This window comes from Podarcis bocagei (genome assembly GCF_964188305.1).
Source record: "Podarcis bocagei genome assembly, chromosome: 15".
Lineage (NCBI taxonomy): Eukaryota > Metazoa > Chordata > Lepidosauria > Squamata > Lacertidae > Podarcis > Podarcis bocagei.
Genome location: NC_138141.1, coordinates 45,882,105 through 45,907,983, shown reverse-complemented (window position 1 = coordinate 45,907,983; position 25,879 = coordinate 45,882,105). Strand labels below are relative to the sequence as shown.

General features: G+C 55.6%; 1 protein-coding gene across 1 annotated transcript; it reads left to right on the top strand.

Annotated features, from left to right (window-relative positions):
• Positions 1-4: 4 nt before the first annotated feature.
• Positions 5-24,414, top strand: PRPF8 (pre-mRNA processing factor 8). The gene is made up of 43 exons (XM_081171941.1): positions 5-169; positions 1,391-1,505; positions 1,710-1,878; positions 2,949-3,113; positions 3,196-3,414; positions 4,863-5,075; positions 5,418-5,543; positions 5,657-5,762; positions 6,058-6,248; positions 6,843-6,962; positions 7,172-7,361; positions 7,659-7,778; positions 8,329-8,463; positions 8,601-8,730; positions 9,116-9,312; positions 10,003-10,209; positions 10,301-10,464; positions 10,794-10,920; positions 11,054-11,246; positions 12,025-12,212; positions 12,326-12,564; positions 12,932-13,078; positions 13,202-13,412; positions 14,301-14,417; positions 14,512-14,759; positions 14,869-15,048; positions 15,173-15,308; positions 15,768-15,937; positions 16,036-16,165; positions 16,335-16,481; positions 16,989-17,149; positions 17,287-17,478; positions 18,717-18,954; positions 19,089-19,217; positions 19,359-19,472; positions 19,613-19,786; positions 19,987-20,180; positions 20,529-20,768; positions 20,885-21,026; positions 21,917-22,057; positions 22,550-22,689; positions 22,891-23,093; positions 23,990-24,414. The coding sequence occupies exons 2-43, from the start codon at positions 1,406-1,408 to the stop codon at positions 24,142-24,144; spliced, it is 7,008 nt and encodes a 2,335-aa protein (XP_081028067.1). The 5' UTR covers positions 5-169; positions 1,391-1,405; the 3' UTR covers positions 24,145-24,414.
• The last annotated feature ends 1,465 nt before the right edge of the window (positions 24,415-25,879 follow it).

The following is a 25,879-nucleotide window of genomic DNA, read 5'->3' as shown; positions in this document are numbered from 1 at the left end:
GCGCCTGCGCAGTGGCTGCGATCTGCGTCCCGAGAGTGGCGTTGCTGGCGGCCATTAGAGTTTCCCGAGGCGCTCGGAGAGAAGCGGCGGCAGCGAGAGAGAAAGCGGGACCCGGAGCGGAGGCGAGGGGAGAGGAAGAGCCGGGCAGCCCCCCTCGCGGAGGGGACAGGTATGCAAAGAGAGTCGGGCCTTGGGGGGAAACCGGAGTGGCCGATTCGGATTAACGGCTCCACATGCGCCAATCCGGATTAAGGGCCGCACCTCCCCGGGAGAAGCGCCCTAAGGGACGTTTTAAATGTGCGTGCAAAACACGGCACGACCAATTTATGCGTGGAGCGTGTGTGTATGTATGTATATGCGTTTGTGTACAGTGGTACCTCGGGTTAAGTACTTAATTCGTTCCGGAAGTCCGTTCTTAACCTGAAACTGTTCTTATCCTAAAGCAAAGTTCTTAACTTGAAGCACTATTTCTGGGTTAGCGGAGTGTGTAACCTAAAGCGTATATAACCTGAAGCGTATGTAACCCGAGGTACCACTGTATATGTTTGTATATATGTGCAGTGTGTATATGTATGTGTGTATATAACTACATATATGTGCATGTGTGTATATATATATATATGTGTGTGTGTCTGTGTGTCTGTGTATGTACACACACACACATATATATACACACACACACGTCACCTTTGTGTACATACACACAGACATATACGTATTCGTACAGCTGATGTAATTCTATTTGTAAGGCACCCACACTCCAGCACACGAGTCTGCATGCAACTAAGCTTTACTTGGAGGAGACCCCCCCCCCCCAGTGAGTCACGCCCTTTGGGTCTTTCAGGGGGTCTCCTCTGAGTAGGGCTGACCTTGGCGCAACTCTCTCTCTCACACACACACACACATATACATTAATAAATGTTGAAATGTGCCCTCATTTGTTTGCATGTGCCATTATTGTGGGCGTGTTTTGGATGTGCTTTGATATTTATATTTAAATGAACTGGTGAGGGAGCTGTAGCCCTGCAGCCTCTGGAGGGCACCCAGATGGCTCCCGCTGATCAACCTCATCAGATGGACGGACCAGGGGTGTGATACTGCCTTGGCCTCTTAGCCTGAGGTTTTGCCAGGCCTCCTCAGATGAAAAGTAAAACATGGGAAACACTGATTTTCTTGTAGTGTAAATCTTCCCGCAGAACATATTCCACAGCTTTGTGGGATATTCTCATGACGGATTTCTGGGATTTTTTAATGCTTTTCTGTCTCTCTGCAGAGGTGGTGTGTTTGGGGAGTGGAGGTTGGACTGTGGAAAGTGCAGTGCAGTAGAATTCACACCCCTTGGAAGGAGGAGCACCCACTTCTCTCTCCCTGATTTGCTTTCTCTTCGCAGCCCTAACTCCTCAACATGGCAGGCGTGTTCCCTTTCCGGGGGCCCTGCCCCCCAATGCCTGCTCCTTTGACCCCACTGCCTGACTACATGTCTGAAGAAAAGCTGCAGGAAAAAGGTATGGCTGTGGCAGGATCTGTGTGCCTATTTGAGAGGGAGGGAGGCCTGTCTTTCTTCCGCTTAGACCCTGGGGGTGTTGCCCTCTTGGACGGAAAGGCATTCGTTGCAAATAGCTCTCCGGGGTTTCAGTAAGAGCACCTTCCCCAACTCTCCCTGGAGAGGGCAAGGATTGATGCTGAGACCTCGCCTGCTCCCCTTCCAGCTCGCAAGTGGCAGCAGCTGCAGGCCAAGCGCTATGCCGAGAAGCGGAAGTTTGGCTTTGTGGATGCGCAGAAGGAGGACATGCCGCCAGAGCACGTGCGGAAGATCATCCGGGACCACGGGGACATGACCAACAGGAAGTTCCGGCATGACAAGCGGGTCTATTTGGGGTGAGAAGGGGAGATGGTGACCTCGGGCAGTTTGGGGGTGTGGGGTGTTTCTGGCGTTGCTTATGTTGGGGAACAGCCAGACCTTTCAAGGGGTGGGAGGCTGAGTTGATTCTGGGAGCTTTTGGCAGAATCCTTTATGCTTTCTACTGGGAGGATCTCCAAGTTAAGAACTTCAAAGAAGCCCTGAACTGAATTGGACAGAAGGCCCAGCAACCTGGTTTCCCACATGTGGAGGCACTGAGCTCCTTTGGCTTCTCAACAACTGGTCCTAAGAGGCAGACTGCCTCTGAATGTGGAGATTTAATTTAGCCATTAGGACTAGCAGCCATTGATAGCTTTACTTATTTCACCCTATTCAGTGGCTGCCTGTTCACTGCAAGTGCTTTACAGCTCTGCCTTGAACTTTCAGTGACCTGAGGTCAGCTGATTGACAGGTGGGCAGCCCCATCCATCTGTCAGAAGTGGCCAGCAGAGGGTTGGCCACTCCTGGATCTGGCCCTCTTAACTTGATCCAATTCCCCCTCCCCAAAGACTTATATTTTGCATATATTTAGCAAGCAAAGCTTAAGGCATTGAAACCGTCAAGGTGGCCAGATGCAGTACATGCAATTGACATCCATTCACTGTTACCCATTCATGAAACAGCCCACAGAAAATGAAAAGTACTACAATTTTTTTCCTGGAAAATGTACCTGCAGAGTTTTGTGGTTGTGTGTTGACTGCTAACTGCAAGTCAGTTGACCCTGATGATGATAAAGCTTCTGACTACCAGTTGCTGGAAATGGCAGGAAGGGAGATTTGCTATTGTGCTCACTTCCTGCTTAATAATAATAATAACAACTTATTATTTGTATCCCCCCCCCCATCTGGCTGGGCTTCCCCAGCCACTCTGGGCTGCTTGTGGTCTTCTTCCCTTGGGGGCGTCTGGTTGAGCACTGTGAGGACAGGATGCTGGACTAGACAGGCCCCCTGATCCAGCATGGCAGGCCTTTTCTGAGGTTTGTATGACATTTCTAAGGACTGGCCCAACCTTTAGAGCCTGTTTTAGCTTTGCTTTTCCTCCCTCCCAGTGCCCTCAAATACATGCCCCATGCAGTCCTGAAGCTTCTGGAGAACATGCCGATGCCCTGGGAGCAGATTCGCGACGTCCCTGTCCTGTACCACATCACGGGGGCCATCTCCTTTGTCAACGAGATCCCGTGGGTGATCGAACCCGTCTACATTGCCCAGTGGGGGTAAGTGAGGTCTCCCATCCGGCTCCAGGGGCTTGGTCTTGCAATGTGCGTCTCAGCCCCTGACCCTCCCGATCTGCTCCAGGTCCATGTGGATCATGATGAGGCGGGAGAAGAGGGACCGGCGGCATTTCAAGCGCATGCGCTTCCCGCCCTTCGATGATGAGGAGCCGCCCCTTGACTATGCTGACAACATCCTGGACGTGGAGCCCCTGGAGGCCATCCAGCTGGAGCTGGATCCCGAGGAGGACGCCCCAGTCCTGGACTGGTTCTACGACCACCAGCCTCTGAAGGACAACCGCAAGTGGGTACCGTCTTGCCTGGGCTCATGGCTAAAGCAGAAAATCCTCGTATGTCAGGCTCTGTACAGAAGGCAGGGATGGAGAGAGTGGGACCAGGTAGAGAGGGAGTCAACCAGAAGGGGGTCTTTATGGGCATCGAATTCTGCTACCCCAAACAAGGCATGGCGACTGGCAGTGATTGAGAAACCTGCAGAATAGGCAGAATACAAATTAGGGGGCTTAAAGGCAAGTTGCTAATTTCTGTATCAGTTTCCATTTATGGAATTTGCATCATGGCAGCAAGGAACCTCTCCCGATTCTCGTAATTCTTTGTGGTCGTCCATTATTTGCAAACACTTTGAGCCCTCAGCGTGAGTTTTCCAAATAACATGGATCCTAAAAATCTACCTAAAGACTGAATGTGTCATCATGTACTATCTCCTTCTGGTAACTCTCCACTCTCCTCCCTACCCTGGATTCTGGATCCTAATCCCTTTAAAAAAAATTATTTAATCAATTTTTCGATACAAACATCAACCGCAAAACACACATACAACAAAAACCATAATAACAGTAATAACACAATTTGACAATTCAGATTTGGATACACTGATATACCTATGACTACACCTTTTTAAACAATATTTTCCCACCTCTCTCTCCTCCCTCTACTTCCCACCACCATCTGCCTTATCGCTTAAATATTCGTTCCAGATTCTTCATATTTATCCATTCTTATTTTGCGTCGTCATGCAATTCGTTCATATGTAGCTAATCTGTCCATATTATCAATCCATGTGCTCAATGGAATCTTTTTGCAGCTCTTCCAATTCATCAAAACAAGTTTTTTTGCTTCTAATATAGCACGGTACATCCGTTTTTTAATCCCTTCTTTGATTTTTCTGCAGAAACGTACCAGGATTGTGTTTGTTGAATTATGCTTTTTGTTCCATCGTGTTTGTTAAAAATGAAATTACTTGGGGGGGGGGAGCTTCACTAGGGCTTGAAAAAGGTGCTGCTGGAGAGCTTTGGAAAGTGTGAGTCAGGGTGGCTGAGAGGTGATGCACTTGCTTTTTTGGCTTGGGAGAACAGCCTGCACTCTCAACAGTCCCTTTCTCCAAGGCTGTTCCTTTGTGTCTTCGGCTGGAGAAGGGAGAGCTCTGAAGGTACACATGGGTTGGCTTTCAGCTGGGCCCAGTAGGTACCTTCAAAGCCCTCCTTTGGGAAGCTGTGTGGAACTCAGGACTAGATCTGTGCCTTCCCCAGATGTAGGCTCCCCACCAGTTTCAGCTGGGACCCCTGAGAATATCCTGCTTTTGGTGACTGAAGCGTTCCTTGCCTCTATTGCTAAGCACTGCCAGTTTGACCTGCAAAAATACCACGCCAGGTTCTATGTGCAAGGCCTGGTTTCTGCTGTGGGGATAGGAAGGAGAATGGGTTTGAAAGTTGGCTTTCTGCTCTGGGCCTGCAGATACGTCAATGGTTCCACCTACCAGCGCTGGCAGTTCACCCTCCCCATGATGTCCACCCTCTACCGCCTGGCCAACCAGCTCCTCACGGACCTTGTGGACGACAACTACTTCTACCTGTTTGACCTGAAGGCCTTTTTCACCTCCAAGGCCCTCAACATGGCCATCCCAGGGGGCCCCAAGTTTGAGCCCCTGGTCCGAGACATTAACCTGCAGTAAGTGGGAGCCTTTTTCCCTGGGGGTGGGAGGGAGATTTGGTGTTTTAGGACCCAGGCTGCTTTTGGAGGAAGCTGATCTGGGGCTCACTGCCCTTGGACCGTTTCAGGTGTATTTTGACGGGACCCAGAGGTGGGGTGCTGAGAACCACTGGGGGACAGTTGCTTGACCTGTGTGGCAGTGAAAGCAGGCTTTGAGTGGGGCAACTGTAGCAGGCTGCTGTTTCCAGGGAGATCTCTCCGAGGCCAGCTTGAGGCAGGGAAGGAGGGGGCTGCCAGGCTTGTTCCCCTGCCCCATAAAGCCCTGGACCTGACCACCCGCCTCCCTTCTGGTCCAAACAGGGATGAGGACTGGAACGAGTTCAACGACATCAACAAGATCATCATCCGGCAGCCCATCCGGACAGAGTACAAGATCGCCTTCCCCTACCTGTACAACAACCTTCCCCACCACGTCCACCTCACCTGGTGAGATTTTGAGGGTGGGTGGGGCTGGGCCAGTTGCGGGGTGGGGGAGAGAGGGAGGGAAGGAGGAAGTGGTGGAGGGCACAGCTCTGCCTGATGTCACCTATTCCACGCAGGTATCACACCCCGAACGTCGTCTTCATCAAGACGGAGGATCCGGACCTGCCAGCTTTCTACTTCGACCCCCTCATCAACCCCATTTCGCACAGGCACTCTGTTAAGGTGGGCTCATGGATCTGGTGAGGAGGGGGACACTTATTCATTAGCGGGGGGGTTGGGGTGAGGCCACCCTGCCTTTCTGCCTTGAAAGTGGGTAGAGCAAAGAATGGAAATTTCCTACACACTTGTCCCCCCATCTATCCTCCGTCCAGCAAGGAAGAGGCATCAGAAGGGCCTGAGCTTCGCCACCGCACTTACAAAGGAAGGCAGGCAGGCAGGGAGGCTCACTTAAACAACTCCCTAAATGTTTGCTGGCAGTTTCTGGAGGGTTATTGTGTGTGCTGGTTTCTCCTTCCAGAGCCAGGAGCCGCTCCCTGATGACGATGAGGAGTTTGAGCTCCCGGAGTTTGTGGAGCCCTTCCTGAAGGAGACACCCCTCTACACCGACAACACAGCCAATGGCATCGCCCTCCTCTGGGCCCCTCGGCCCTTCAACCTGCGCTCTGGCAGGACCCGCAGGGCCCTCGACATCCCCCTCGTCAAGAACTGGTAAGGGGGCGCTTAGAAACACATTTCCCAATGGCATTTTTAGGTGGAGCTGGGAGAGACTCCAACCTGAAATCCAGCGGAGCTGCTACCAGTCAGTGTAGACAGCACTGAGCTAGGTGGACCAAGGGTCTGACTCAATATAATGCAGCTTCCTGTGTTTCTTTTAGTCCTACCCAGAGTGGACATGACTAACTTGGGTCCCTTAAATTCAACATGCCTCTGAGCAGGACTTGGTGAGATACAACTGAGGGTGTTTTTTCAGTTGTTCCGTTGTAAATGCTTGAAGTGCTAACTTAGTGGTGGTAAACTTCCTGGAGCTCTCGCTGGAGAAGTAAAACATGTTACTGTATCTTATTTTACTTTGTAAGATTTATACACTGCTTGATTTTAAATACACACTCAAAAGTGATTTACAGAAAAGGTAAACAATGAAATAATCATTAAGAAAAATTAACAGCAATAGACATTCGAAAAGTGAGGAGAACATCCTTCTAAATATCTGGGTAGACTTCTTTAAATAGAAATGTTTTTAGCAGGTGCCAGCCTGATATCAATAGGCAGGGAGTTCCAAAACTTTTTGCCTTTGACTCCCAGGTACCGAGAGCATTGCCCCGCTGGGCAGCCCGTCAAAGTCCGCGTCTCTTACCAGAAGCTGCTCAAGTACTACGTCCTGAATGCTCTCAAGCACCGACCCCCCAAGGCCCAGAAGAAGAGGTGAGCGGCCCTCCCTGGAGGGGAGTCCGTAGCTCAGTGACAGAGGATCTGCTTTGCAGGCATAGGGGTCCTTGTTCAAGCCCCACTGGCATCTTGGGGAGGAGGGAAGGGTGTCAGGCAGGAGGTGATGGGAACTGGGCCTAGTGGACCAGGCAGCTTCCTGCCCCTTCATGTGACACACAGCCTGCCTTCCCCTCTCTCCCCTCCAGGTACCTCTTCCGCTCCTTCAAGGCCACCAAGTTCTTCCAGTCGACCAAGCTGGACTGGGTGGAGGTGGGGCTGCAGGTCTGCCGCCAGGGCTACAACATGCTCAACCTCTTGATCCACCGCAAGAACCTCAATTATCTCCACCTGGACTACAACTTCAACCTGAAGCCCGTCAAGACCCTCACCACCAAGGTGCCGGCTCTGTTCCCCAACAGGGGCTGACAACCTTCTCCAGTCAGTGAGGGGCCACAACACAGCCCCTTCCCGAGCCCCATTCTGGTCACACTTCATCCGTGAAAGGGATTGTGGGTAGCTGCTGCCAGTCAGAGTCGTGGGAAGATGGAGCAGGCCTTCCCTGTCAGCCAGCTCCTGCTCCTAGCCTGATTTGGGGAGGGGGGCTTGGCATTTGCTGCTGGAGCCTTGGGCAGCTTCTTCGGTGCAGTTGGTGTTGGGGGGTCCGCACAACACTCCTCTCCTCTTTGTCTGCAGGAGAGGAAAAAGTCCCGCTTTGGCAATGCTTTCCACCTTTGCCGGGAGGTGCTGCGCCTGACCAAGCTGGTGGTGGACAGCCACGTCCAGTACAGGCTGGGCAATGTGGACGCCTTCCAGGTAGGTCATTGCCAGCCCAGCCCCTTTTCTGCTGCCAAGAAGGAATGTAGCAGAAGAACGCAAGGAGAGCCTTTGAGATCAGTTCAAAGGGGGCCCGTAATAGTCCAGCTTCCTGTCTTTCTAGCAGCCAGCCAACTGCCCCTTAATCCACAAGCAGGATCCTAGCACCAGAGTCCCCTCCCCTTCTGCCTTTTCCAGCAGCTGGCATTCGGAAGCATTGCTGCCTCTGACGGGGGGAGTGGGCAGAGCATGGCCATGCTGGCTAGGAGCCATTGATTGCCATTATCCCCCATGAATTTTTCCGGTCGTCTTTGACAGCCTATCTAGGTTAGCGGCCATCACAGCTGGGTTCAGGGTTGCCCTCAGGGGCCCTCCCCTTTGGGGTATAAGAGGACGCTCAACTAGATATGCCCCCCCCCCCCGTGTGACTCTTCAGTTCTGAAAGGAGATGCATGTCACTTGCAGAGGCTGTGCAAGTGCCCCCCCCCACTGTAACATATTGGCCTTCTCTCTCTCTCTCTAATCCCCAACCGCCCCCCTCTGCCCGCAGCTTTCAGACGGCCTCCAGTACATCTTTGCCCACGTGGGGCAGCTGACGGGGATGTACAGGTACAAATACAAGCTGATGAGGCAGATCCGGATGTGCAAAGACCTGAAGCACCTCATCTATTACCGCTTCAACACGGTGAGTCCAGCAGGGAGCCCAGATGGGGGGTTGCAGCTGAGCTGGGAGTGGAAAGTGGAAGCGGGGGGAGGAATGCTGATCTGCTGGGTTCCCCCACCCCAGTTTTTTAACATGCTTTTCCTGCCCCCTTCTCCTAGGGGCCGGTGGGGAAGGGTCCTGGCTGCGGCTTCTGGGCGCCCGGCTGGCGCGTCTGGCTCTTCTTCATGCGAGGCATCACTCCCCTGCTGGAGCGCTGGCTGGGCAACCTCCTGGCCAGGCAGTTCGAAGGTGAGCAGATGGGGAGGGAAGGGGGGGGGTTTATGTTGCTGTCCATTTTGTGCCGCCTTTCAGCCAAGGAGGCTCCCAAGATTAAGAAGGTGCCAAATAAAGCAATTACAAATGACAGAAATTCAAAGCATACCAACAGTATTGAAATCCAAGCACACCTGTGTTTGTGCTAGACAAAGAGCCTTCCCTGCAAAAATGTTAAGAGACAAAGAGGACACCTGAGTAGCATCTCTGCCTTATAAGGTTCTTGGTTTGTCTGGGGTTTCCTGAGCTACCTGGGTGGGAGTCTCTGGGTCCGTTTCCAGTCCCCCCCCCCTTGCTGCATAGCTGTTTGGCTGGCCTAGTCTTTCCTTCCCTGACCAACCTTTCCTCCCTCCCTCCTTAGGCCGTCACTCCAAGGGGGTGGCCAAGACTGTCACCAAGCAGCGTGTGGAGTCCCACTTTGACCTGGAGCTGCGCGCAGCCGTCATGCACGACATCCTGGACATGATGCCCGAGGGGATCAAGCAGAACAAGGCCAGGACCATCCTGCAGCACCTGAGCGAAGCCTGGCGGTGCTGGAAAGCCAACATCCCCTGGAAGGCAAGTCCCTCGGGGCCCCTGGCTGCTGCCCCCCAACCAAATACCCATATAGGACATTGGGAGTCTGACCCTTGGTCTACCTGGCCCACTGTGGGCCACACTGACTGGCAGAGGCTCCCCAGGGTTTCAGGCAGGCCTCTCTCTCCCAGTTAGAGAATGAAAGAGTTGGAAGGGACCCCACACCCTACAATGCAGAAATCTCAGCTAACGAATCCCTCAGCAGGTGGCCATCTAACCTCTCTTTAAAAACTTCCAAGAAAGGAGAGTCCTCCACCTTTCCAGGGAGTATGTGCCTTTCTCAGAACTTGAATCCATTGGTTTGAGTCCTGCCCTCCAGAGCAGCAGAGAACCAGCTTGCTCCTCCTTCCCTGCGACGGCCCTTGAGATATTTGGGCTCTCAGTCGCCCCTTCTCCAGGCTAAACATCCCCAACTCCCCAGGTTGTATCAGGACATGCTGGGGATTGAACCCAGGATCAATGATCCTGCCCTCCTTCCACCTGATGCCAACTCCTCCAGGCAGCCTGCCCTCTGTCCTTCCTGTCTTAGAAATCTGTATTTTATTGAACTTCACAGAATAATAAAAAGCATAGACAAAACCAGAACTTGTGTACTCTATGTATCTTTGACCCTATGCAGCATAGGAAAGGTCCTGTCCCACCCGGTGACCTCTCCCTCCCTCCCCCTGCCAGGTGCCAGGGCTGCCGACCCCCATTGAGAACATGATCCTGCGCTACGTGAAGGCCAAGGCCGACTGGTGGACCAACACGGCACACTACAACCGCGAGCGCATCCGGCGCGGAGCCACCGTGGACAAGACAGTCTGCAAGAAGAACCTGGGCCGCCTGACGCGGCTGTACCTGAAGGCAGAGCAGGAGCGGCAGCACAACTACCTGAAGGTGGGGCCGGGTGGAGTGGGGTGGGGGGCTGTGGGGCGGGGCGGCGGAGAGACCCCTGCCTGACTGTGTGCCTGCTGTGCCTCCCCCACAGGATGGCCCCTACATCACGGCAGAGGAGGCCGTGGCCGTCTACACCACCACCGTCCACTGGCTGGAGAGCCGGCGCTTCTCGCCCATCCCCTTTCCCCCGCTCTCCTACAAGCACGACACCAAGCTGCTCATCCTGGCCCTGGAGAGGCTCAAGGAGGCCTACAGGTGAGCCACAGGAAGGCGGGAGGCCACAGGCCACATTGCGGGGCCCGAACAGCGCTCTGATCCAATGCTGGTGGTTACCAGCCACAACGGCTATGCATCGCTGCTGAATAGCTGCTGGTGGAAGCTGCAGGAGGGCAGAGGGGAGCTCTTACTTGGGGGCTTCCCTTTGGGGCTCCTGTGAGAATGGGATGTTGAGCCTGATCCAGCAGCCAGGCTCTTCTCAGGTTCTTATGGTGGCCTTGGGGGACCCTGCTTTCTGAGGAATTGTGGCCGTGGAGGAATGCCTCCCATTCCATGAAATGTGACTTCCTTTCCTCCCTCCCCTGCAGTGTGAAGTCTCGGCTGAACCAGTCCCAGCGGGAGGAGCTGGGCCTCATTGAGCAGGCTTACGACAACCCCCACGAGGCCTTGTCCCGCATCAAGCGACACTTGCTGACCCAGCGAGCCTTCAAGGAGGTGAGGCTGTTGGAGGGGGGAGCGCCTACAGGGCCTCAGCACCCCCAGAGTGACGCGTTCCCAGCTGTGGCGTCCTTGGGGCGCCCTTCCCTCGCCCCCTGCTGGCTGACTCCTCTTCATCCTCTTTGGCCAGGTGGGCATTGAGTTCATGGACCTCTACAGCCACCTCGTCCCGGTCTATGACGTGGAGCCTCTGGAGAAGATCACAGACGCCTACCTGGACCAGTACCTGTGGTACGAGGCCGACAAGAGGCGCCTCTTCCCACCCTGGATCAAGCCGGCAGACACGGAGCCCCCTCCGCTGCTCGTCTACAAGTGGTGCCAGGGTGAGCCCTGTGGGGAGAGGGGGCCTGGGGCGGGGGGCTTCTTGGTTGTGCTGTGTAGGAAGTTGCCTGGTACAGTGGTGCCTCGCAAGACGAAAAGAATCCGTTCTGTAATTCTCTTCGTCTAGCGGTTTTTTCGTCTTGCGAAGCAAGCCCATTGAAGGATTAGCGCTATTAGCGCTTTTAGCGGCTTATCGGATCAGCTGATAAGCGGCTTAGCGGCTTAGAAAAAGGGGGGGAGGGAAAAAACCCACAGGAACTCGCAAGACATTTTCGTCTTGTGAAGCAAGCCCATAGGAGATTCGTTTTGCGAAGCACCTCCAAAACGGAAAACTCTTTCGTCTAGCGAGTTTTCCATCTTGCGAGGCGTTCGTCTTGCGGGGCAGCACTGTACTAAATCAGGCTATGGGTCCATCTAGCTCAGCTTTGTCTGCAGTTACTGGCAGAGGCACACCAGGTGTTCAAGGGGGGGTGTTTGCCTTTCCCAGTCATACCTGTAGATGCCCTCACAGGTGCTCTTGTCCGTGGGAAGCATCCATGGATCCAGTGTCTGCTTTGAAAGCGGGTTGGGTGTTTCCTGATTGGGAAGAGGGCTGAGGAAGGCCTTGGCTGTTGAACTGTCAGCCCCTGAGCCTATTCCTTGACTCCAGTTCCTCCAGGGGGGTTTTGAGCAGGGCACAGCTGGCCTCAGGGGTTCCTTTTCCCCCTCCCTTCCTTCCTTAGCAGGATGGAACTGGATTGAGCTGGGCTCCTTCTCTTCCCGCCCTCCCTTCCCTTCCAGGCATCAACAACCTGCAGGACGTGTGGGAGACCAGCGAGGGCGAGTGCAACGTCATGCTGGAGTCTCGCTTTGAGAAGATGTACGAAAAGATTGACCTGACGCTCCTCAACAGGCTCCTGCGCCTCATTGTTGACCACAACATTGCTGACTACATGACAGCCAAGAACAACGTGGTCATCAACTACAAGGTGGGGCCTGGGGGTGTTTTCCTCTGAGGGCCCAGGGCCTCCTTCACGCAGCTGGTTGGGGCTTGTGCCCCCCGGCTGAGCCCTCTGGCTGACCTATCTCTTTCCTCCCCCAGGACATGAACCACACCAACTCCTACGGCATCATCCGCGGCCTGCAGTTTGCCTCCTTCATCGTCCAGTACTACGGCCTGGTGATGGACCTGCTGGTGCTTGGCCTGCATCGCGCCAGTGAGATGGCCGGCCCCCCGCAGATGCCCAATGACTTCCTCAGCTTCCAGGACATTGCCACCGAGGTGGCCCACCCCATCCGCCTCTTCTGCAGATACATTGACCGCATTCACATCTTCTTCAGGTACTGGGGGCCGTGGAGGGAGCAGGAGAAGGGGGGGGTGCTCCTGCAGATAGGTGGCTCCAGGAGGAACGCCAACGAGATGAGGAGGGGGCCTCGTAGCTGAGAGGCACCTGTGGCGCCTCCAGGAAGGGCTGGGAAAACCTCCCTGCCTAAAATCCTGTAGAGATGCTACCAGCCAGTGTTGGCAACACTGATCTGGATGGACTGATGGGGCGGCGTAAGGCAGCTTCCTACGATCCCATTGCTGAACTGGAAAGACCCCCCTCCACACACAGCCTGCCCATGTCCAGCTTTGCCCCAAAGGGTAATGTGTCCCGGTGGTGTGGAGTTCTGACCCTCCTGACTTTGCCCTCTGCTGCTTCCTCAGGTTCACTGCCGACGAGGCAAGGGACCTGATCCAGCGCTACCTGACAGAGCACCCGGACCCCAACAATGAGAACATCGTCGGCTACAACAACAAGAAGTGTTGGCCCCGAGATGCCCGGATGCGGCTGATGAAGCATGACGTCAACCTGTGAGTGGCTGGCTCCGGGGTCAAGTGGAGGGGCCGGTTGCCCTCCTGGCTCTGTGGCCAGAAAGGGGGTGGGTTGTGGGGCCTGCCTGGGCCAGGGGATTGACACCTCTTCCCTCCTGCCAGGGGCCGGGCCGTCTTCTGGGACATCAAGAACCGCCTGCCGCGCTCGGTCACCACAGTGCAGTGGGAGAACAGCTTCGTCTCCGTCTACAGCAAGGACAACCCCAACCTGCTCTTCAACATGTGCGGCTTCGAGTGCCGCATCCTGCCCAAGTGCCGCACGAGCTACGAGGAGTTCACACACAAGGACGGCGTCTGGAATCTGCAGAATGAGGTGGGGAGAGACGGCGGACTGTGTTTGGGGACAGGGGACAGTCCCCTTTGGGTTCAGAGAGGCCACGGCCAAGTCAGTCCATGGGAGGTGGTGCTTACTTTTGCATGCTGGTCGATGGAAATCACAGCAGGGGAAAGTTGCTGCCGTTGTGCTTCTGTTCCCCTTTGGGGCTTCACTTTGAGGCATCTGATTCACCACTGTGGACGTTTGGGCAATGATGGGGGCCCCTTGGCCCAATCCGCCTGCTGCGGGCCTCTTCTGATGACTTTCGAAGAGAATTAGACAAGTTCACAGACAGGGCTGTGTTCTTTCTCCACTGTTGGAGACAGAAGTGCAGGGAGTGAATCACCAGTGCAGGGAATGCTGCTTGTGGGCTTTCCTTTGAGGGAGCCTAGTTGGTCAGGGTGAGAACAGGATGCTGTGCCAGGTAGAATCAAAGAAGAAGAGTTTGGATTTGATATCCCGCTTTATCACTGCCCAAAGGAGTCTCAAAGCAGCTAACAATCTCCTTCCCATTCCTCCCCCACAACAAACCCTCTGTGAGGTGAGTGGGCCTGAGAGACTTCAGAGAAGTGTGACTAGCCAAAGGTCACCCAGCAGCCGCATGTGGAGGAGCAGGGAAGCGAACCCGGTTCACTAGATTACGAGTCTACCACCCTTAACCACTACACCACACTGGCTCTTCTCATAAAAGAATTATAGAGTTGGAAAGGACCCCCTAATCTGACCCCTGTGATGCCAGCACGGCTAAAGAATCCCTGGCTGGTGGCCCCAAACTTCCAAAGAAGGAAAGTCCACTGTCAGAAAGTTCTTCCTGAGGTTTAGTCCTTTGGCCTGATCCAGCACTGCAGGGCCCTCCTGAAGTCCTTGCTCTGGCTACTCTTTCAGGTGACCAAGGAGCGGACGGCTCAGTGCTTCCTGCGGGTGGACGATGAATCCATGCAGAGGTTCCACAACCGGGTCAGGCAGATCCTGATGGCCTCCGGCTCCACCACCTTCACCAAGGTCAGGAGAGGGGCATGTCTTTGGGCCTGGGGTGCGTCTGTGTGGTCTCAGTGCAGAGCCTCTGAGGCCTGGCTCTCCCCTCTCTGCTTACCAGATCGTGAACAAGTGGAACACGGCCCTGATTGGGCTGATGACCTACTTCCGGGAGGCCGTGGTAAACACCCAGGAGCTGCTGGACCTGCTGGTGAAGTGCGAGAACAAGATCCAGACTCGGATCAAGATTGGCCTGAACTCCAAAATGCCCAGCCGCTTTCCGCCGGTCGTCTTCTACACCCCCAAGGAGCTGGGGGGCCTGGGGATGCTGTCCATGGGGCACGTCCTCATCCCCCAGTCTGACCTCAGGTGAGCTGGGAGGAGGGAGGCCGGGTGGGGTGGGGAGGGAGGGAGGGAGCGGAAAGACCTTCCGGCAGGGACTTCTCTCCACCCACACCTTCTCCCCTCTTCCCCGCAGGTGGTCCAAGCAGACGGACGTGGGCATCACCCACTTCCGCTCAGGGATGAGCCACGAGGAGGACCAGCTGATCCCCAACTTGTACCGCTACATCCAGCCATGGGAGAGCGAGTTCATTGACTCCCAGCGGGTGTGGGCCGAGTATGCCCTCAAGAGGCAGGAGGCCATCGCTCAGAACAGGTGCGCTTGAGAGGCAGGAGAGCGCCTCCTCCTCCTCCCTCCCTCCCTCCTCCCTCCCTGGTGGGGCAGGAGAAGAAGAGTGAGGAGCCAGCTGCAGCCTTGTCTCTCCCCCTCTCCTTCCCAGGCGCCTGACTCTGGAGGATTTGGAGGACTCGTGGGACAGGGGCATCCCTCGCATCAACACCCTCTTCCAGAAGGACCGCCACACCCTGGCCTACGACAAGGGCTGGAGGGTCAGGACGGATTTCAAGCAGTACCAGGTAGGAGGGGTCCCTGGCTTCCGCAAGCCTGTCCCCAGTCCCCTCTCACCCTGCCCTGCAAGAAGCATCGTTCAGAAGAGCGGTCTGCACAACCCGGCCAAGGACGGTGGTAACACATCAGAATTCAGTAACAATTAAGTGAACATTTGTTCAAAACGAAATTGAAATTATTAAGCTTAATTAATTCAACAAAACTGATAAATGTCATCTGGTGAGCCCAGCTTTTCCACGTCTGGCAGTTATTTTCACCTCCAGTAGGGAACTCCCCTGCCCCACTGGGGTAGGGGGGGACTGGGGGCCCATGACCTGCCCTTCCCTCTTTCTCTTACAAGGGCTGGTGGCTTGGCAAGCGACAAAACCTCCCCTCCCCAAACTGCCCAGGGGTGCTGAGTCCTCTGCTCCTGTTCCTCTCCGCCTGACGCTTCTCCTTCTCTAACGTTCTCCCCCTGCCCCTTCCAGGTCCTGAAGCAGAACCCGTTCTGGTGGACCCACCAGCGCCATGACGGGAAGCTCTGGAACCTGAACAACTACCGCACGGACATGATCCAGGCGCTGGGCGGGGTGGAGGGCATCCTGGAGCACACCCTCTTCAAGGGCACCTACTTCCCAACCTGGGAGGGTCTCTTTTGGTAAGGAGGATCGGGAGTGTGGAAGAGAGAGGTCAGAAGACCCTTGCGCGACTCCAGGCCTGAGCTCAGGCCTCACCATGCCTGTGTTCTGCTTCTAGGGAAAAGGCTTCCGGGTTTGAGGAGTCCATGAAGTGGAAGAAGCTGACCAACGCCCAGCGCTCAGGTCTCAACCAGATCCCCAACAGAAGGTTCACCCTCTGGTGGTCTCCCACCATCAACAGGGCCAACGTGAGTCTCCTACTGGCTTGGGGGGGGGCTACTCCTGAGTCATCTCTTGAGGGGCAGCTGGTGGGGACATCAACTCTGTCTCTCCTCCGCACCTCCCAGCTTTCCACTTCTAAGGTTTTATGGCGCTCCCCCCCCCCCTTTTCCTGAGCGTCTGCCCTTCTCCTTGCAGGTATACGTGGGCTTCCAGGTGCAGCTGGACCTGACAGGCATCTTCATGCACGGCAAGATCCCCACGCTGAAGATCTCCCTCATCCAGATCTTCCGGGCCCATTTGTGGCAGAAGATCCATGAGAGCATTGTCATGGACTTGTGCCAGGTGAGGAGGCGGCCAAGCGGGGCAGGAGCAGCAGCCCTATGCCTGGTCTCTGGCCTTGGGCAGTCTAGCTCAGGCTGCCCCCTCTGACTGGCAGCAGCGTCTCTCCGGGGTTGCAGGCTAGTGGATTTTCTCCCCCACCACTGCCCTCCTTGGAGATGCTGTCGGGGTGAAGCTGGGACATTCTGAGCCCCAAGTGGAGGGGAAACCACCTCCTCTGCTCCAGCCAGTTCCAAGCTGCTCTTAAGGGGGTTCTCTGGCTTCTGTTCTGCCCCCCAAAAGGAAAACGGGAAAGCACCAAATTGTGGGGGGGGGGGGCAGAGGCTGTAAGAGGGTTTGTTTAGCGAACCTTCCGGCACAGTGCATGAGTCTCTAGGCTTTGCAGAAACCTCTTAAACCTCTGGGTGAGACAGGACTCAGGGGGATCCCTCTGTTGCTGCTGCCTTCTTGGGGGAGTGGTGGTGACTTCTGGGCCCACGGGGCTGTTCTGAGTGGTCCACTTCTCCCCAGGTGTTTGACCAAGAGCTGGACGCCCTGGAGATTGAGACAGTGCAGAAGGAGACGATCCACCCCAGGAAGTCCTACAAGATGAACTCCTCCTGCGCAGACATCCTCCTCTTCGCTTCCTACAAGTGGAACGTCTCCCGTCCCTCTCTGTTGGCAGACTCCAAGTGAGTCCGTCTGCTTCTTCCCACTGAGGGCAAGCAGGGATGGAGGGGGGAGGAGGGGAGGGGCACCCCCTTCAGGTGGCGGCAAGGCTCCTGGGCTTGCGGAGTGCCATGCCAACGGCTGCCTGCTTCCTGTGCAGGGACGTGATGGACAGCACCACCACCCAGAAGTACTGGATCGACATCCAATTGCGCTGGGGCGACTACGACTCCCACGACATTGAGCGTTACGCCCGGGCAAAGTTCCTGGACTACACCACGGACAACATGAGCATCTACCCATCTCCCACTGGCGTCCTCATCGCCATCGACCTGGCCTACAACCTGCACAGGTGAGGGGGTGGGAGGGTGTTTTCCAGGGGATGCAAAGTAGGTTGGGGTCCCAGCAGGGTTTGGGGGGTCGCCTCTTAATAGGGAGCTAAGAAGAGCCCGTCTGCTGGATCAGACTGGTCCCGTCTAATCTCCTTTGGGAGAAAGGGAGAAACACAGGGTAGCCCAGGTGGGTTGGCAGGGAATCGCCCTGTAAAGTAGACATGCAGCATGCCTGGCTTAAGAGCAATTATGCTAAAGGGGAGGGGGCTGGGAAACCCTGTCAAAAGAAAACGCATCACCTCGTACATAAACACCATGAAACCCCACACGGCCTTCTTACAAGAAGTTCACAGCTCACCCAAATGAATCAAACTCCTGAGCGAACCCTGCTTCAGTCAACAGTGGGCAGCACTCGGATCAGGAAAAGCTCATGGAGTAGCCATAGTACTCAGGGACTTGAATTTTTAATTATTCTTTTATTTATACCCCACCCATCTGGCTGGGTTTCCCCAGACACTCTAGGTGGCTTACAGCAGATATAAAACATAGTAAAATATCAAACACTAAAAGCCACAACAGTGCTAAAAGACAAAGGAGGCGGATTCGTTTTCGCTAAAGATGGCAAAACTAAACTGACAGTCGGCTTCATATATGCCCCTTTGAGAGAAAGGGCAGGATAGAAGTTTAGATAAAGCAAAAATAAACAGCCCAGCACCTTGATGCCCAGTGAGAAGCTCACAAACAAGGTCTGAGCATCTCCGCGCAGTCTGCACCTTGTCCTCCAGCGACCGGGATTCAGCAGCAGAGGGAGTCTGCTGCCTCCAGCAGTCAGTGGTAGCCTTGTCCCCTTCCGTGAATTTGAGCAATCCTTTAGAAGAAGAGCCCAAAGGGGCCCATCTCCCCCATCTTTGCACAATAGCCAGCCAGATGCTATCATTGGAAGCCCATGAGCAGGACCAGGGGTAACAGCATGCTCCCTTCCTGCGATTCCCTTCAGCTTCTGTTACTCAGAGGTCGAGCATAGCTAGAGTTACCTGTACCCCACCCATAAGCTTCTCCTGTGACTACCAAAAAGTATATAAGCAAGCCAACCATACCAGACCCCAAGCTTTCTTTGGTCCACAGAATGGGTCCCCATATAGGTGACTGCAACCACCCTGGAGGAATGGGAGTGTCTGTGCAGCCAGCTGTGTGGAAGGGAGGGGAGGGGCTGCCTCTGACCTGTGACCCTGACCTTCCCCCTGCTTGGCTTCCCCAGCGCCTACGGGAACTGGTTCCCCGGGAGCAAGCCCCTGATCCAGCAGGCCATGGCTAAGATCATGAAGGCGAACCCGGCTCTGTACGTCCTGCGGGAGCGGATCCGGAAGGGGCTGCAGCTCTACTCCTCCGAGCCCACCGAGCCCTACCTGTCCTCCCAGAACTACGGGGAGCTCTTCTCCAACCAGATCATCTGGTTTGTCGACGACACCAACGTCTACAGGGTCACCATCCACAAAGTGAGAGCCACCACTGACCCTGCGGGCTGGGGAGGAGGCGGCCTGTCCGCGGCCTGAGAGATCTCCCAGTGCTGCTGTAACCTGCTTTGAACGGAGGGTCTAGAAACTCAAGGGCTTCTTCTTTCCCCTTCCAGACCTTTGAAGGGAACCTGACGACCAAGCCCATCAACGGGGCCATCTTCATCTTCAACCCCCGGACGGGGCAGCTCTTCCTGAAGATCATCCACACCTCCGTGTGGGCGGGGCAGAAGCGGTTGGGCCAGGTGAGGAGGCGGGGCCTGGGCCAGCTCCGCGGCCACCTGTGCATGCGCCAGAGTTTTAAAAGGAGCCATTGGGCCAATGGCAGGGCTGGTTCTTTACTCAGCGCCTTCTCTTCCTTTTCTCCCTCCCCATCCCTTTTCCAGCTAGCCAAGTGGAAGACGGCTGAGGAAGTGGCGGCCCTGATCCGCTCCCTGCCCGTTGAGGAGCAGCCGAAGCAGATCATCGTCACTCGGAAGGGCATGTTGGACCCTCTGGAGGTGGGCTGGGGTCTTTGTCTTGGGATGGGGGTGACTCCCTTGGCACCTGCAGGGTCTGCTCTCCTCCAGGTGGCGCTGGAGACCTCCGGCCTCACCCTGCTCTCCTGACCCGCCTCTCTTCTCTCTCTCCCTCCTCCCAGGTGCACTTGCTGGATTTCCCCAACATCGTCATCAAAGGCTCGGAGCTCCAGTTGCCCTTCCAGGCCTGCCTGAAAGTGGAGAAGTTCGGGGACCTCATCCTGAAGGCTACAGAGCCCCAGATGGTGCTCTTCAACCTCTACGACGACTGGCTGAAGACCATTTCCTCCTACACGGTGAGGCTGGAGTGGGAGAGCCGCTCCAGCAGAAACTGGCGTCTGCCAGGGGCTTGGAGCATGGTGGCACCTCCTCTGGCCGAGCTCTGGAGGCTTCCCAGAGAAGGAGTCCCTCCTCAGCAAGATCCAGACACAGATGCCCACCCTTTGGGACGCACTTGCATCCCTGTTCACCTGCCTCCCTCTCTCTCTGCCTGCAGGCCTTCTCCCGCCTGATCCTCATCCTCCGGGCTCTGCACGTAAATAACGACCGGGCCAAGGTCATCCTGAAGCCAGACAAGACCACCATCACGGAGCCTCACCACATCTGGCCTACCCTGACGGACGAGGAGTGGATCAAAGTGGAGGTGCAGCTGAAGGACTTGATCTTGGCCGACTATGGGAAAAAGAACAAGTAAGAGGCTCCCTAGCCTTTTCAGCCAGAGGGACACATTCCTTCTTTGGGGCGGGGACAAGCACGTGCCTCTCGTGGAGGGGCAGGGGCATACGAGGAATGGATGCAGAGGATGTGCGCAGGGTCCATGTCGGTTCTTGTGGAGAGAGGCAGTCCTTGAGGCATTGCACTCTTTGGACTTCCCTGAGCTTGACCCCCTTCTCCCCCATCTTAGCACCAGCCACAGTTTTTAAGAAGCAGAGGGAGGGAGGGAGGTTTGTCCTGCTGCCTTAGCAGGTGCCGTGGTAGGAGAGTGTCTCCCTGCCTCTGCCTGCCCGATCTCACCTTTCCTGGCTCCTCTCTCGCCAGTGTGAACGTGGCCTCCCTGACGCAGTCTGAGATCCGGGACATCATCCTGGGCATGGAGATCTCTGCCCCTTCGCAGCAGCGCCAGCAGATCGCCGAGATCGAGAAGCAGACCAAGGAGCAGTCGCAGCTGACGGCCACCCAGACACGGACCGTGAACAAGCACGGCGATGAGATCATCACCTCCACCACCAGCAACTATGAGACCCAGACCTTCTCCTCCAAGACAGAGTGGCGCGTCAGGTGGGCAGCCGAGGGGCTGGCGGTGGCAGCAGCAGCTGTGGCCTTGGGTGAGGCGGGGGCGTGTCTGGGTCCTCCAGTAACCCCCTTTCTCTTCCTCCTCGTCTTCCTCCAAACAGGGCCATCTCCGCTGCCAACCTCCACCTGCGGACAAACCACATCTACGTCTCGTCGGATGACATCAAGGAGACAGGCTACACTTACATCCTTCCCAAGAATGTCCTGAAAAAGTTCATCTGCATATCGGACCTGCGTGCCCAGGTGCCCTGGCCGGTGGTGGTGAAGGCGGGGCTGGTGGCGGTTGAGGGAGTAACGGACTTGGGCCCGGGGGGGGGGTCTTTGCTCTCTCTCTCTCTCTCTCTCTGTGCCCCATGGCTCTTTTCCCCTCCTCCCAACTAACTGGCTGGCTGCGTTCTTGCCCACTTTCTGTTCCCCTCCTGATCTCACTGATACCCGCTGCCAGTATTATTCCTCAGCAAAAATGTTTTAAATGCTGGGAATTTTCTCTTTGGGGATAGGGAGGAGTCCAGAATAATACAGTGTCAGCCAGTAAAACTGTTTATGACAAAGACAAATAGTTAATTAGAGAGGGAGGGAGGCTTTATAACTAGGCCAGAAGTTGGTCATAAAATTGACACAACTTTCAGTTCTCTTTTCCTCATGAAAACTAACACTCCAGAACATCACAACTGTTCTTCCCGGGGTGTTTTGTGTACAATGTCAGTGCAACGTAGACGGCACGGCTCTGATGTTTTTGTCATATACTGTGAAGCTTTGCTGCCCCCCGAATTCCAGCTCAACCTTCTCTACCCCTTGGGTCTTCTTGCTGTCATTGTGGGGGTCATCTGCAGGCCTCCGGATGATGCTGGACTCCCAACTCTCAGCAGCCAGCAGGGCCAGGGACCAGGGGTGATGATGATGATGGGAGTTGCAGGTCAGCAACCACTAGAGAGCCAGTCATTCCCCCACCTGTTTCACTGGATCTGATTTTTTTCCTGTGTGTGCCTTGAACCCTCATTCCCTTCCTGTCCACTGACCTATTTCATCCGACTTGGTTCTGTGGGGCTTCCTGGGCCTTTTGCCTCCTGGGGGCTGCTTTGCCAAAGCCTCTCACTGAGGCTGGTGTGCCTTTTCTTTTTCCCCCCTCCCAGATTGCAGGATACCTGTATGGGGTGAGCCCCCCAGACAACCCCCAGGTGAAGGAGATCCGGTGCATCGTGATGGTGCCTCAGTGGGGCACTCACCAGACTGTCCACCTTCCTGGCCAGCTGCCCCAACACGAGTATCTCAAGGTGCGTCTGGCCTGGGCACCCCAAACGTGGCAGGGGAGGCGGCTCTGGGTGTCTTGATGATGGGCCTTTATCTTGTGCCTCTGGGGGAGGAAGTCATGAGTGGTTAATGCAGCAGCAGCAACACAGTTCTATCCTTGAATTTTGGAATCATTCCAAGGTGATTTAGGAACATGACTAAATAATAAGGTCTGTGGTCTTTTTTTAGAAAACACAGACCTTGGGTGTTAGTTGCATCCCAGCAGGGATTTGCTGCTCCTTCTTGCCACCATCTTTGTGCTGCTTCTGGTCACCCACCAGTGGGCTGGAGGGGGCAGAGGAACAACAGAGCCCCATGGCAGGGCACAGCGGCTTGGGCCTGCCTGCGTTCCTTGTGGAGATGTGTGCCTCACTCTGTCCGTTAGCCAACGGCGCCCCACCCCACCCCCTTTGGGAAGCCTCCCCCTGCCGTCAGCCCTGGAAGGAGTCAGCGATGACTTTCTCTCAATTTTCCAGGAGATGGAGCCCCTGGGGTGGATCCACACGCAGCCAAATGAGTCGCCCCAGCTCTCCCCACAGGACGTCACAACCCATGCCAAAGTCATGGCCGAGAACCCCTCTTGGGATGGCGAAAAGACCATCATCATCACCTGCAGGTGAGTCCCAGAGGCAGGAGAGGCTGTGGGCCCTGCTTGGAGGCTGGAGCAATCACTATTGCGCCTGGGCAGTGTGCTTGGGCGCTGGGCGTCTTGGATCCCCTTGGAGGGCACAGGTGGGAACTGGGCTCTGCTGAGGAGGAGGGCGGAACAGAACTTGCCCTGTTCCTTGTCTTCACCCCGGGTTTCTCCCCTGCCCAGCTTCACCCCCGGCTCCTGCACCTTGACGGCCTACAAGCTGACCCCCAGCGGCTACGAGTGGGGCAGGCAGAACACCGACAAAGGGAACAACCCCAAGGGCTACCTGCCCTCTCACTACGAGAGGGTGCAGATGCTGCTCTCTGACCGCTTCTTGGGCTTCTTCATGGTGCCAGCGCAAGGCTCTTGGAACTACAACTTCATGGGTGAGTTGAGGCGGAGGGGGTTCTGCTGCGATGGCCCATCCCATAATGAGCCTCTTCCTCTTCTCTCCAGGCTGATGGGCCTGTGACCTAGAAGCAGCTCTTCCTGGTTAGCCTTCTCTCTGGTCAAGACCCGCCTCCTTCCCTCCCCAGGATCTTTCCCCCCTGACTGATCCAGTCCCCTTAAGCTCTGAGCTTTTGTGTCCGGTGGCAGAGATGAGGCTGCTGAGCAAACCAGCCAGCTGTGCCCACCACCCCACCTGCGCCTTCGCTTCCTGCCAGGCAGGATGTAGCCGTTCTGCTCAGAAAGGAAACGGAGGGGAGGAGGGCAGCCTTACTTCTGCCCTTCCTGCTGAGCAGCAGAATCAGCCTAGGCCAGGGATTGGGGGCAAGAGATCTGTGGCACTTGATATGTTGTTGGACTCCCCGCTCCCACCAGCCCTGGCTGCTGGGAGTCCATAAAGCACCTGGAGACGCTACAGAACTCCCCATGTCAGCCTAGCCTCAGCCCCGCCTTGATGTTTTCTCACCATCCATTCCTGGCACCAAAGCAGGAGCCATTGAAGCTGGTAAAAGGAAGGACTTCTTCATGCAGCGCAGACTGTGGAACTCTCCCCCACAGGAGGCAGGGATCGCCACCCACTTGGATGGCTTTAAAAGAGGATTAGAGGGCAATCGAGGAAGTGGGGGGCAGGGGCTATCGATGGCCACGAAGCCACAGTGGCTGTTCTCTGCCTCCAGACACCAGTTGCTAGAAACCCCAGGAGGGGGGGAGAGTTGCTCTTGTGTTCGAATCCTGCTTGCTGGCTTCCAACAGGGGCATCTGGGTGTCCCCTACGAGAAGAGGAGGCTGGACCAGATGGGACTGATGGCGGTGTTTGTGTCCCCCCCCCTTGCAGGTGTCCGTCATGATCCCAACATGAAGTACGAGCTGCAGTTGGCGAACCCCAAAGAGTTCTACCACGAGGTCCACCGCCCCTCTCACTTCCTCAACTTCGCCCTCCTGCAGGAAGGGGAGGTGTACTCTGCCGACCGAGAGGACCTCTACTCCTAGGCCCAGGGTGGCTGAGGGGACCAGATGCTCGCTGGCCAAGACAGAACTGTTGACATTCAACAGTGCCTGCCATGTTTTACCTTTTCCCCTTTCTCACCTGCCCAGTTAATGTTCAGCATCTCCCTCCCCCGCCCTTTTTAAGGTTTCCGAGTCAAGGCACTTTACAACACTTGTGTAAAGTGTGTGTATTGGTTGGTATGTGTGTGTGTATAGTGCCTGCTTCTGAGTGTAGTTCCACGTTTGTTTAATAAAAAATTTGTATAAATGGGAGCTTTGTGTGGTCTCTCTCAGCAGGTGGAGAACAGCAGAGGATGTTGTTAATTACATTTGTATTCTGCCCTATACACATAGACCTCAGAACAGTTCACAACATACAAATTACAATATAAAAACACAAATACATAATAAAGACCGCTCAATAGCCTCCCTGCTTCCACAAGGGGGTTGGCAGAAATGTAAGTCACATCCCATTGCCAGAAAGGTTTTCAAGGAGGTTAAATTTTGCCCTCCAAGCCGGGGAAGCCCTAATTTCTGTGATGGTGTTACATGCAGGAGGCCCCAAAGTCAGTCTCCCAGTGGCATCTCCCGGTAGTGCTTTGAGAGACCGTCCCTCTGGCCCACCTGAAACCCTCAAGAGCCACTGCCAGCCAGTGCTGGCAGTACTGAGCTAAGTCGCTCCATGACTGGTTCCTTATAAGGCAGCTTCCTAGGCTCAGATACGGAGTGGCCAGGCTCAGCATTGGGGCTCTGGTAGGCAGGAGGTTCAATCCCCAACAGCAACTCCACTTAAAAGCCTCCTGCTGATACGAAAGACTCCTCTAGAGAGCTGCTGCCAGTCGGAGCATGTTGAACAGGGTTAGATGGTCGAAGAGTGCTGCTGCCACACAGATGCTTCTTGCAGGTGCTCAGGGCTGCCAATAAGCCACCTGCTGCCTGGACCCTCCCCTGGGCAATGAAACTGGCCGCAAGCCAAGGCAGCTGCCGCCACAAGTTTCTGGAAGCTGCAATCAGGAATAATGTGGCTGTTGCGCTGAGTCCTGCTTGCCAGCTTCCCTTTGGGGAGTCTGGCAGCTGTGGGAAACAGGACACTGGGTGAGGGAGGTGGGCCTCATCCAGGCTTTTTGCCTTCTGAAAGAAACACTGGCCGCCTACCCTTAACTGCCACCAATTGGGCTAGGACAAGCTTGCCAGGAAATCCCCAGCAGTGCAGTGCAATGGTTAGAGCGGCAGGCGAGGGCATTGGAAACCCCTGCTGAGTCGTCAAGTTCACGGGGTAACCTTGAGCAGGTCGCCGCTTCTCTCAGGCTCCTTCGCTTGTCGTGAGGATAAAGGGAATCCCCCTTCAACTCCTCGGAGGGAAAGTGCGGACTGACGCAAGAACCATCAACTAGGGAGGCAGCCCGTGGCATTTCTGCCGCCTGCGCCTCCCTTTCAAGGGGCACAAACGGACGGCGTTATTTTGGCACCACCTGAAAAATCCTCCCCGCGCTGCTTTTCCCTCGAAGGAAACCCCCCCCCGAAGCAGCCCCCCTGGGTGCTCCTCCCTCCCTCGGCTCATCAGGGAGTCCCGGGGGCCGAGCTGCGTCACTGCCGCCGTCACAGGAGCCCAAAGTCCGCTGGCAGGTCCCGGGGCAGCCAGGCCGCCTTGGCCCGCCGCTCTCTGCGCTCCCGAGTCGCCCCGGCGGAGAGGCGGGCAGGAGGCGGAGCGGCGCGGCGCCTCCCCGTTGGCCGCGGC

What these genes read in the sequence shown, in the direction of transcription:
- PRPF8 (XM_081171941.1), top strand. Translation starts at nt 1,406, where the DNA reads ATGGCAGGCGTGTTCCCTTTCCGGGGGCCCTGCCCCCCAATGCCTGCT. An exon ending in CACCACGTCCACCTCACCTG is followed by an intron (nt 5,544 to 5,656) that starts GTGAGATTTTGA and finishes TATTCCACGCAG; the next exon opens with GTATCACACCCCGAACGTCG. An exon ending in CGTCTACAAGTGGTGCCAGG is followed by an intron (nt 11,247 to 12,024) that starts GTGAGCCCTGTG and finishes CTTCCCTTCCAG; the next exon opens with GCATCAACAACCTGCAGGAC.